This window comes from Urtica dioica, chromosome 9 (assembly GCF_054948205.1).
Source record: "Urtica dioica subsp. dioica isolate 48M chromosome 9, U.dioica_male_clone48M_v1_H2, whole genome shotgun sequence".
NCBI classification, from domain to species: Eukaryota; Viridiplantae; Streptophyta; class Magnoliopsida; order Rosales; family Urticaceae; genus Urtica; species Urtica dioica.
Genome location: NC_142764.1, coordinates 25,722,136 through 25,733,260, shown reverse-complemented (window position 1 = coordinate 25,733,260; position 11,125 = coordinate 25,722,136). Strand labels below are relative to the sequence as shown.

The following is an 11,125-nucleotide window of genomic DNA, read 5'->3' as shown; positions in this document are numbered from 1 at the left end:
GAATTTGTTTTTTTTTTTTTGTTAAAAAACAAATGATGATGAAACTCTTATTCTTATTTATAATTGTTATTAAATGGTACATGCCCCAGCCATGTTGAAGAAGACTCTTGGAAACAATATCATTTTTTTTCCCTAGAAATGAGCAATAGAGTTACAGGACTTAGGAATACGAAGAAAAACTAACAATTCAAAAGAATTTGTTAAAGATAAAATGTCATTGACGATGGTTCCAAGCTCTGTGGCCAGCGAAGCCCGGCGTTGTATCAATAGCCACATCATTTCTAATTCTATTGTTCCACATATGCCAAATCAGTGCAGCCAAAAACAAGGCTTCATGTACTTTGAGAGAGGTTATAGTCGTAGCGACAAAGCTTCGCGGGTTTGTGTCTAGCGTGACCTCTCTCCCAAGAGAGCCCCGAATCCTGCCAATTTCCATACTGATCTAGCAAAGGCGTGGCCCCAGAGAACATGGCCAATATCGTCTCGGGTTTGGTAGTGCAAATCAGGCACCAAGGCTCGACCGAAATCCCTCAACGAGCCAAAACCTTGCGAGTAGGAAGTCAACCTTTATAGACCCACCATAGCGGAAGCGTAGCTTCACACTAGTCCAGCCGGGAACAAGGAATCCCAATGAAGCCTTAGCATCGGCTTCGCTAAACATAGCTCGTATAAAGCCCATCATCCCACTCTCCCGTATTGGTCTTGAGCTCACACACTCGCATAACATTTGGCAAAGGCGGAGGGTCAATCGAAGCCGCGGAATCCACTTATCGGCGGGTGAGAATATCCACGTCCACCCCATTTCCAAGTTATAATTTAATTGAGGATCGTTATCTGATTATCTGATGTCAATATCTTTATTATTTTAAGCAAAAAATTACAATTTCTTTTAAGGCAACGTAGTGATCTGACCATTTCTAAACTTAAAATTGCAATGTAGCCACAGTTTATCTAATTTTTGTTTATTAGCCACCCCAATTTATTACTTATCATATCGGGACTTTTTTTTACTCCTCACCATAAATCCTGCCCAAGATATACGTGATAAAAAAAAATGACTATAACTAATAACACTATTAATGAGAAAATCATTAAACATATCATAATGGATTACACAATTTGAAAAAGAAAATAAAAACGTCAATCGATCCTATTCAATACAAAAACTTGAAGGAATAAAAAAAAACAAAGAAGAAGAATATCGACTAAAAGACTAATCAAAGGCTTTCAAATTCAACGGTAATTTTTGTACATTAACATAAATTAACAGACTTTTTTTTTTATTAATTAACACAATTTAATACAACAAACAAACAAAAAATAAAAATGTTTAACTCCATTGTTTTACTGTGGAAAAAAAAAACTCTAGATACACGAACAAGTAGAAAAGAAAACAAGAAAAATAATATGAAGAAAACATAGACTAGTAATTTTATAAATTAACATAAATAAACTTAAATTTCTTAGAATTAACTTAAATTAACATTCGTTGCTTCACACCTCATATCAACATCCGGCAGTCGCCACTGTAGTAGCACCAATGTCGACGGGGCGTCACCCTCCGTGTCAATCCTTTGCATAATATAATTAATTATTTTAAAAAAATCAGCTGATATTAATTAAAAAATAACTATCTCCCTACAAAATGGAAATAAATAAGCAAAAAAAAAAATATGCGTTTAAATTCTCATTATGACATTGCAACAGATGGTTAAATTGAGGAAGACAAAAAAATCGCTTGTGTGACAAAATGAAATTGTTATGTTTGAACATGCTTTGTGAGTTACAAATCTCTTTCTTTAAGTTTCAAGACTAATTATTTTTTATTTTTTTTGCTTAAGTAGATAATTGTTACTAAATGTGTTTTGTAATTATATTTTACTCGGAATATTTATTAAATGTAACACATGAGAGGTTATTATAAGGACTTGGGATTTTTTAGGGTATTTTAGTAATTAGTAGATAAGTCAATTTTTTGTAATTGGCTTCTAAAAGTCAATTTTCTTAGTGTGCTAGCTTGACCCTCAATAAGTTGACACTCGTGTTGTGAGATAACCCTCGAGACATGGTCTCTTGCGACACTGTTGCCACCGAACTTGCCTTCCATGAGTGATTAAGAGCCTCGTCCACACTCGCATGGATGGCTTGTTTGTTCGACGCCTTTGAGCATTGGGCTGTAAACAGCCTCTCAAAATAATTAAGAAATTTCAACTCGATAAAAATCCTAATGAAATAACAAGGGATAAAAGTTCAACATAAACTACTTGTTTTTCACGGCTCCTCTATAAATTCTATTGGATATCCAATCTGATCACCAAGTCATACTATAGCGGTCCATTAACTATATAGGTAAGGTAACCTCATCAACTAGCACTATTAATATCATTATCACGCGTTGATATTTTATATATGAAACAATTATAGAAACCACCATATACAAGTTGCTAAATCCCGCCTATTTTTATTATTTTTACGAGTCCGACTTTCTTAAAAATTTGGACCATTCTAAGGGGACAACTTTTACTCAAAAGATGAGAAACGTAGTTGACTCAGTATATCAAAAGTTCACTTTGAATAAAACTAAATGTAAAGTACTTTCTTCCAACCAAGAATATACTCGAAAAAATTGACATTAGAAACAAGGTGTAATAATCAAGATATATGATCACCTAACCCATATATACTTCAGCACTCAAGATTTTTGTTTTTCAGCGCTCATAACTTTCCTAATTATGACATACATAACCTTTTTTTTTTTTAATATATGGACCAAAAATTAAATAAGATTTCAGATTATAACAGAAACCTAGAAAGTCCTACTTTGAATCCTAAGTTGGTGACGTCCTCTTGCACCTGTTGGCGAAACTCCCTAAAGCTGAACTTCCTATAGACTGAAGGCTCTGAACAACTCTCTACCACAGTGTCGAACGACGGGCACAAGAAATACGCCGTCGAGAATCGTTCGACTTTCGGATTCGCGACGACTCGGTGCTCAACACTCTTGTACACATCATTACTCCAAGCCTATATAAAAAATAAAATAAAACAGAACTCATCACAAACATGTCGCGAAAACAAATGAAATACGCCATGAAGGGCTAGCTCAATTTGTAAAACATTCCCATACTGCCTACACCGGCGGAGCTAAAAATTCCAAGGAGGGAGGGGAAATTTGAAAAAAAAAAAATCAGGGGACCAAATTTAGGGTAAAAATTATAATTTTTAAACATATCGAGAGAGGCATTTGAGTCCCTGCACCCAAAGCAGCTCCGCCTTTGACCTCTTCCAAATGAGAAGAAAGATTCGAGTCACCGCAAAAAAAGAAAAAAAAAAGTTTGCTTAAATAAAAAAAACAAATGAAATATTAGAATCAACATCAATGAGCGCACCTGAAACAAATCCCCGATGTTGACGATGAGAGCGTTGGGGTTGGGTTTGACGGCGAACCACGTTCCGTGGTTGACCAATTGGAGGCCTCCGACGTTGTATTGGACGAGGATTGTGAGGAAGTTGCTGTCGGTGTGAGGCATGAGGCCGTACACTTCCGAGGGTTTCGGACACAGCGGGTAACGGTTCATTCTGAGGTAACACGTGCTCGCCACGCAACTCTCCCGAAAGTAGCCCGACCCGTGGCCCAACTCCTCGGCAAGGATTTCCGCTAGTTTTAGGGCTAAGCTCGAGGCCGTCACGGCGAAATCCTCTATTGTTGAGCTGGAACAAAGAAAATTGTTAGATTTTTTTAGCAAAAAATGAGTAAAACAAACACATTGTAAGTGTCTGAGCCCAGGTTCGAACTGGGGACCTTTAGTGTGTGAGACTAACGTGATAACCAACTACACCACCCAGACGCTTTTGCTAATCTGGCCTTGTTTATCTATAAAACAATAAAAAGGTATATGTGTGACTTAATTTTAAACTATCTATTATTACCAGACTGTATGGCTAAAATCTAATTATAACAGGCATTTCTTACGTTAGATAGTACTGTTGGCAATAAATGAATGGTGTAAACTACATATGTCCACAGCATTTGATTGCTATATAAAATTTTGTTGGTTAAATATTCAACGTGCGCAAGCAAATATATACATTATTATAAATTAAACATGACTTATTTTACCAATTTTTATTTATTTTTATGCCCAATAACACTAAATTTACATGATGTTTATATGTACCCCACTCTTTTTGTCGTAGACATAACATGTACTCAACATAAAATTTTTTACCACGGATTTTGTTTTAAATATATATATATATATATATATATATATATATATATATATTTTTTTTTTTTTTTTTTTGAAAAGCGAAAAGAGATTCCATTTTTATTTTCACAATTAAAAAAAGAGAGTCCATTTTTTTTTCACAATTAAAAAAAGAAAGTCCATTCGAGGTTCTAGGTTTCGTCCTCGCAATGAATAATATCCATGTGTCATCTAATTCAATAATAATACTAATAACATTAATAATTCCATATAACGCGTTTGTGTCCATATGCATGCATTCACAAATATTATGGGTCCACAACTAGGACCCTCCAATCATAAACTTCGCTTTCCAAGTGTCATTTCCAGCGACTACTGATATAGAAATCCCTGAAGATTATATAATTAAAAAAAAGAACATCATATATGACTTCTTTTAACCATAAATAGAAAGAGGGTAATCATCACCTTGACAAAACTTTTAAGATGTGACTCGTGACGTTTTTGCTAATTATATTCGGAACACATATATATTAAACGGCGGTCAGCGACCGTCCATGTCTCACATGGAATGGGTCCCACTTCTATCTTATAATTGGAATGATAAAAATGGACGTAAAACGTCTCAATTTTGGCTCCAAAGTCTAAAACAAGACAAAATCATCTTCTAGAAAACAACTAAAAAACAACAAGGGGCCGTTTGGTTTAGTTTTCTAAACTCGTTTTCTGTTTTTAAATTCTGTTTTCTGATTCTAATTTTTAAATTTAAAAAACAGATTTAGAATTACGTTTCAGAATATTTTAAATGTTGTTTGGTTATGTTTTCCATTCAATTGTATAGAGATAAAATAGAAAACAACTTTTCATTGTTTTCTGTTTTCTAAACAAATTTCAAAGAAAACAGAAACATGATTCTAAATCTGTTTTCTAAATTCATAACCAAACAGTTTTTCTAAAACTGTTTTCTAGAATTTAGAATCAGAAAACAGAAAACGGGAACAGAAAACATAACCAAACGGCCCCCAAGTAATTGGAGTAAAAAATACAAAAAATTATTCAAATAAACCACCGAAATTTTAAAAATTACTAGATAATCGATCTTTTGAAAGAAAAAAAAAATTTTAAATAGTTACCTAAACTTATTTACGACACTAAAAAAGATAAAAAATATCCAAAAACATTTCCGCATATTTTAAGTTTTTTTCTATCTTTTTTAGTACCATAAATAAGTTAAGGTGCTTATTTACAAAAAATTTACAAAAAATTGGTTATTATACAAAACGCTATAAGTCAAATGATCTATATAATTAAAAGACCTTATATATATATATATATATATATATATATATATATATATATATATATTAAACCCTTTTTAAGATATAAACGTAAATATATTTAGGTTTTTACTTACCTCAAGGTGTTTTTAATGGAATTTGAGTGGGAGATGGTATTGAGAGGGACATGAAACGCCTCGGTCCAAGACAGCTGTTTCAAGCAAGTGGCTGTGGGAGCTCCCCAACGGTAACTTCCGGGAGAGAATATTTGCTGTTTTTCTTCTAAGGGTTGCTTGAAGGCCTTCTCTTGCTCGGACCTCATTTTCTGGGTCAACTCCAAAGAGATCCCATGATTGACCACTTGAAAAAAACCCCACTCCCGCGAAGCCCTCGCTATTTGAGCCTTGCACTCGTCTCTCTCGGCCTCGCCGAGACTCAAAAGCCCTAGATCGATCACCGGAAGATCACACTCTTCGACCACGATCGGTTCGGCCGAGTTTCCATTGGCGGTACTTTTGTTGTGGAGAGTCTTGTAGGCACTGTTCAATGGTGGGTCTGATTCCATTATTTTGTTGTATACGTAATTAGCTGCACTGTTGCTGAAAGAGACGTAAAAGAATGCTCAATGATACGAAGGAGAGTCTAGAAAGAGCTAGATGAGCACTTTGAATGTTGGGAGACAAGGACAAAGATGAGGATTAAAAAAATAAAAGACCAAAATTATAGTTAGTTGTTATATTTCTTGTTTCATTTATATTTTCTCCTTCGTCGTATATATATGGATTTCTCCGCGTTTTTCTAGGTGTTTGTGGACAAGGTTAATTTTATATGTAATGGGTGATCACATCTATGTTTATTTATTTATTTATTTTCTCTCTAGTTGTTTTTGTTTTTGCTTGGTCAAAAGTGTATCATTACTATGGTTTTCAAAAATATTTTGGTCCTCGGCGATTATTTATCTTTCCCACGAAACTTTATTAACTGTATTTGATCTATATATATATATATATATATATATATATGTATATGAAAGAAACTATTTGAAATCAATTGTTACCTTCAATTTAAATTATGGTCTACTCAGAAGCGGAACCAAGAATTTGATGTTAAGAGTGGCCGATTATATATAACTTATATAAGATATCTAAATTTGATCATCAAGAAAAAGTTAAATTACAAAAAATGTATTGAAGTAAAGAAGAAACAAAAATAATTCTATGAAAATTGATTCTGAGATCTCACACAAATGCACGCAATAAGAAGAAATAAAAAAAATTCAGGAGAAAAATTAAGTACCTGAATAAAAAAAAAAAATTGCTGAACGAAAACGGTAAAACAAAAAAAACAAAAAAACAAAAACAAAAAAAGAAGAAGAAAAACAAAACGACCCACATCTTGTTGACCAACTAACTACTAACATGTAAAAAAAATTTACACATCTAAAATTGTGGAAATTACTCGAGCTGGTACAATTAAAAAATCTTTTTGAGATTACCTAATCTAGCAAAATAGCGCATTATTTTATAGTTTATCTTGATGAGGATATACTTTTATTAGACTTATATTTTAAAATTTTACAGTTTTTTTTTTAAATTTTATTAGTAAGTTTATTTTCATTAAAATTATAAGCATAATTATTTGAAATAAGAACAATTTAGATAGTTACGCAGTTTTAAAAAAAAATTAAGACATTCAGGAAATTACTATATTTACATGAGATATTTACGGGTCCGCCCCTGGTCCACTATTTAAATATTAAAAATATAATATATGTCTAACTCTCATATAATATTAGATAATTACACTTAAATTTTAATATAGCGGATCTAAATAAGTTGCGTAGTAGAACCTCCTCAAAATATCATGATTGTACAGATTTTGGAGACTGCATGCTTGCTGTTTAATATTAAGAAAATCAGATTTAGCGATTTTTTTTATAATTATCAGACGTTGGCTATATTACACCGCTAGGATTAATTAGAATTAAAATAGACAATATCTGATGATAATGCCATATTAGCAATTATGGCTATTTTGTAAAAAAAAAAAAAAAAAAAAACTTTCATATATTGGCTACAACACTACCTAAACATTTTAAGGGGTAGTTAAATGTATAAAACGAGCCATATATATATATATATGTGTGTGTGTGTGTGTGCGTAGTAACAGTAGAAGTAAACACTCATAGGAACATATATATAATTATATATAGAACAAGAAAACGCAGTAAGTTATCAATAGGATATAATATGCTGATTAAACCAAACGAAGTATACCAGTTATTAACTTAAAAGGTTAAATCTCAGAAAACATTTCACGTGTGTACATGTTTAAACCTTCTTATGCATATTAATTAACTATATATATAATTATAATTACCTGATTTGTAGGAGCTTAAGGGTCCGATGTCTAACCTCAAAAGAGTACTGCAATTCAACGATCCACTTTAGAGCTCCAAAACTTACAATTATCTGCTAAAAATTGGCCAAAAGATATAATCACTAGATAAATAAAATGGTGATGTTTAGTTTAACATTTTCCGGCTACTCGATAGTTATGGCGGTTTCGTAGAACTTTTATATTATTTGATTCTATATAATCGCTAGCAATATTGCGACTGTTCCGATTTGATACTTTCTGGCAAATCAAAGTTCAAAGACAGCGACAAAGGAAATGAGTATTTGCATGGAAATCCCAATATTGGTACTTAATAAAAGATCTCTATGTTCTAAGATGGAAAAAACACACTTAAGTATTCATATAATACTGAAAATAGTGACAGACTGAAAATAGTTATAGAACAACGAAAAGCCACAAAAATATCCAAGAATATTGAGAATGAATAAAAGGTTGGAAGAAATACAGTAATCAACTTACCAAAAAAAGAAGTAGAAGTCAGTGCTAAGAACTTCGTTTCACATGTGAAAATTGAAAGAAATGGGCTTTCTTTTATAGATATTTTTAAGTACTAATTTGATGAATATATATACAGATATATATATATATGTATGTATATACTAGTTGTGGGGTTTATGCTTTGGGCGAGAGACAGATGAAAATCACATGCACTGTCCCGTTTAGGATTGGAGTCTAGATTTTTTTTTTTTACGAAAAGAATAATCTCCACATAAAAAAGAATCAAATGTTGATGATATATGCATATATATATAATTAAATATGTACTAGTCTGAATCATGAGCTAATAATTGTTCTAACTAATATTGAGTGAGATGAACGAGAGCTTATGATTACGAGTAGAACACGCGTTCCATGGATATATCAGAGAAAAAATATAGTTTTTGGGACAATAATTAGTACCAAGGGAAGAATTGGGTCCCTTATCTTTTACTTACAGATATTTTTTTTAGGAATGACATAAACAGAGGAAGAACAATTTGCAAGCATTTGGGTACACATAAAGAGAGAGAAAGGAATCTAAAATGGAATACTTGGGTGATAGAGAAGAAAAAGAAAACCCAAGTTACCTAGAAGAAGAAGCCTTGGTGTGGCGCAAATTGAAAGCGTGGACTTGGTTCAATGTGAACCAGTTGAAGCCTGGTCTTTTTATTAGTATAACTTGCTCAGAGTATTATTGTTAATATTATTATCGGTAAACATTTATATAAGTCATATCTGTACGTATGTATATGTAAATATCCCACGATCTATGTATAGTACCTTTCTCTCTGCATCAAACATGAAATCGGAGAAACAGGAGACATGATTGGTGCTGGTCCCCAACCGTATAATTGTAGCCCCCGAGTCATGTCGGCACATACGTGGCAGAGCTGAGAGTCACATGCATGTTTTTACATTTAAGTTTACACGTACACAAGTCAATATTTTGTTTTTCAAGCACCATCTAATAGTAAAATTAGTATTTAACTTTTTTCTTTACAAAAGGATGGAAACGAAAATGAAAAAAAAAGAAGGAAACATAAGATATTCTTTTGAAGTTATTACCATATATAGCCAGCGCATGTGCAATGCTTAACAAAAGATCATAGAGTATCAAAATAGGATATTCGTGACCTTGAGTTTATGTTTTTATTTTTATTTTTATTTTTATTTTATTTCATCAGCTTCGTAATTTCATAAGTTTTTTTTAATATTTATTTATGAGTTTTGAAGTTTTCGAACCATGTCCTATGCATTTCAACCGGTTTTGGTAATTTTTGAATCTTTATTTTTTGGAAATTACAAAAAAAAAAAAAAAAAAAACCCCTCAAAAATCCAAATAAAGTTTGAAAATTAAAAAATTTGTAAATTTTAAAAAAAAAAATTACATAATAAACTTGAAAATCCTGTTTTTGTTCGTAATACATACAAATTGTTCGAAACTACAGAAAGCTTGAAATAAATATTTTTACTAACAAACCCTGTTTTCCCCCCAAAAAAAATTAACATGAAATTGTTAAAAAAAAAAAAAAAAAATCTACAGAGGTATAGTGAAACTTACCTGTTATTATGTTGAAAACAAGTTGAAATAGATAGTGAAGACCTAGAAATCAATGTGAAACTCAGCCAAATTAGTCTCATATGGGTATTTTTGACGTTTATCATGGGTAAAATTAGTATTTTCCTAATATTTCCACACCTATATGGTTTTCAAAGTTGGTTTTATCAAGTTTATATTGAAAAAATCTTATTGAACGTCAGGAGTTTGCTTAACATCTCTAAACGAGTATAGTCACCCAATATCTGCTCCATCTCTAACGAAAACACTTTCTCTAGCTACATTGCTACTCGTCTTCTCCCCGGCAAGAATAGGAAGCACCCGACGAGTGGAAATTAAACAATCAACTTTAAGCCGCCATAGAAACAATTTATCACGGTCATATATCTCTCCATATATATTTTCAAATTGTGTTATTCGAACTAGAAGAAATTGTTAATAATATATAGAGAGTTTTATTACCAACTAATCCACTTGAAACGTTGTGATTTTATGTTGGTCAACGTTTTAATCTTTCTAAAAAATAGCTTTTAGGCTGATGTGGCAAATAAAATCAACTATTCTATACCTAATTTACCCCTATTAATTAGGTAATTATATTTATTTTCGAAATTAAAAAAAATCAATTTCCTAATTAGTAGGATGTTAATAACTGATTGAAATTCGAATTTATTGGTCTCTCTCCACGAAAATCGCTATCTCTCTCTCTCTCTCCAAAAATTGTTATTTCTCTCTTTGACAGTACTGGAACACGACGTGACGTCGAAATTTCGTAAATCAGTAGTGATTTCTGAGCGTAAACGGGCCAATAATAACGACCTCATGATTTTAATATCGAATCGTCATTAAATTTTCGTTAATTTTTGTTAATAAAATGATTGCGTTTCAGATTTCTAGTGCAGTAACAATTCTGATTTTTTTCCAATGAAAGGAAAATTGAAGTGTAACAAATTTTTTTTTTGAATTTTTAGAAATAATTAATTGTCTCTATTTTATGGAAGTAGTTACTTAATTTATGTGATTTTGATTATTTTCTTTTTTTAATTTATGAAAATAAACAATTACGGGCATTTAGGTAATAGGTTAACATGTCATGGCTAATTAGTTAAAAGTTTTAAAACATTGGCTAGATTGAAATCTAACGTTCCAAAATAGCTAGTTTGTTAGAGTGCCCAAATATCAAT

At 31.9% G+C, this 11,125-nt stretch overlaps 1 protein-coding gene and 1 non-coding gene across 7 annotated transcripts; both read right to left on the bottom strand.

The window, feature by feature from the left end:
• Window positions 1-2,559: 2,559 nt before the first annotated feature.
• GA2OX8 (gibberellin 2-oxidase 8) lies at window positions 2,560-9,291 on the bottom strand. Of its 6 annotated transcripts, none has more exons than XM_089625989.1 (5): window positions 9,164-9,291; window positions 7,865-7,956; window positions 5,623-6,084; window positions 3,390-3,711; window positions 2,560-3,024 (listed from the first exon to the last, which is right to left on the bottom strand). In XM_089625989.1, exons 1-5 carry the CDS (start codon window positions 9,260-9,262, stop codon window positions 2,794-2,796), a joined length of 1,206 nt encoding a protein of 401 aa, XP_089482115.1. In that variant the 5' UTR covers window positions 9,263-9,291; the 3' UTR covers window positions 2,560-2,793. The 6 variants fall into 6 exon arrangements, with proteins under 6 accessions (XP_089482115.1, XP_089482116.1, XP_089482118.1 ...); XM_089625990.1 differs by lacking the exon at window positions 9,164-9,291 and adding an exon at window positions 8,971-9,069; XM_089625992.1 differs by lacking the exon at window positions 9,164-9,291 and adding an exon at window positions 8,363-8,913 and having other exon boundaries at window positions 7,865-7,959.
• TRNAV-CAC (transfer RNA valine (anticodon CAC)) lies at window positions 3,775-3,848 on the bottom strand. Its single transcript has one exon. It is a non-coding gene; the product is annotated as a tRNA-Val (tRNA).
• Window positions 9,292-11,125: the final 1,834 nt, after the last annotated feature.

Bases quoted from the DNA above. Each gene is read 5' to 3' on its own strand.
- GA2OX8 (XM_089625989.1), bottom strand. From the start codon at position 9,262: ATGTGCCGACATGACTCGGGGGCTACAATTATACGGTTGGGGACCAGC. The intron at 7,957-9,163 runs GTACTATACATA...AATTTTTAGCAG, and splicing joins TGTTTGATGCAGAGAGAAAG to ATAATTGTAAGTTTTGGAGC. The intron at 6,085-7,864 runs GTAATTATAATT...CGTCTCTTTCAG, and splicing joins CTTAAGCTCCTACAAATCAG to CAACAGTGCAGCTAATTACG.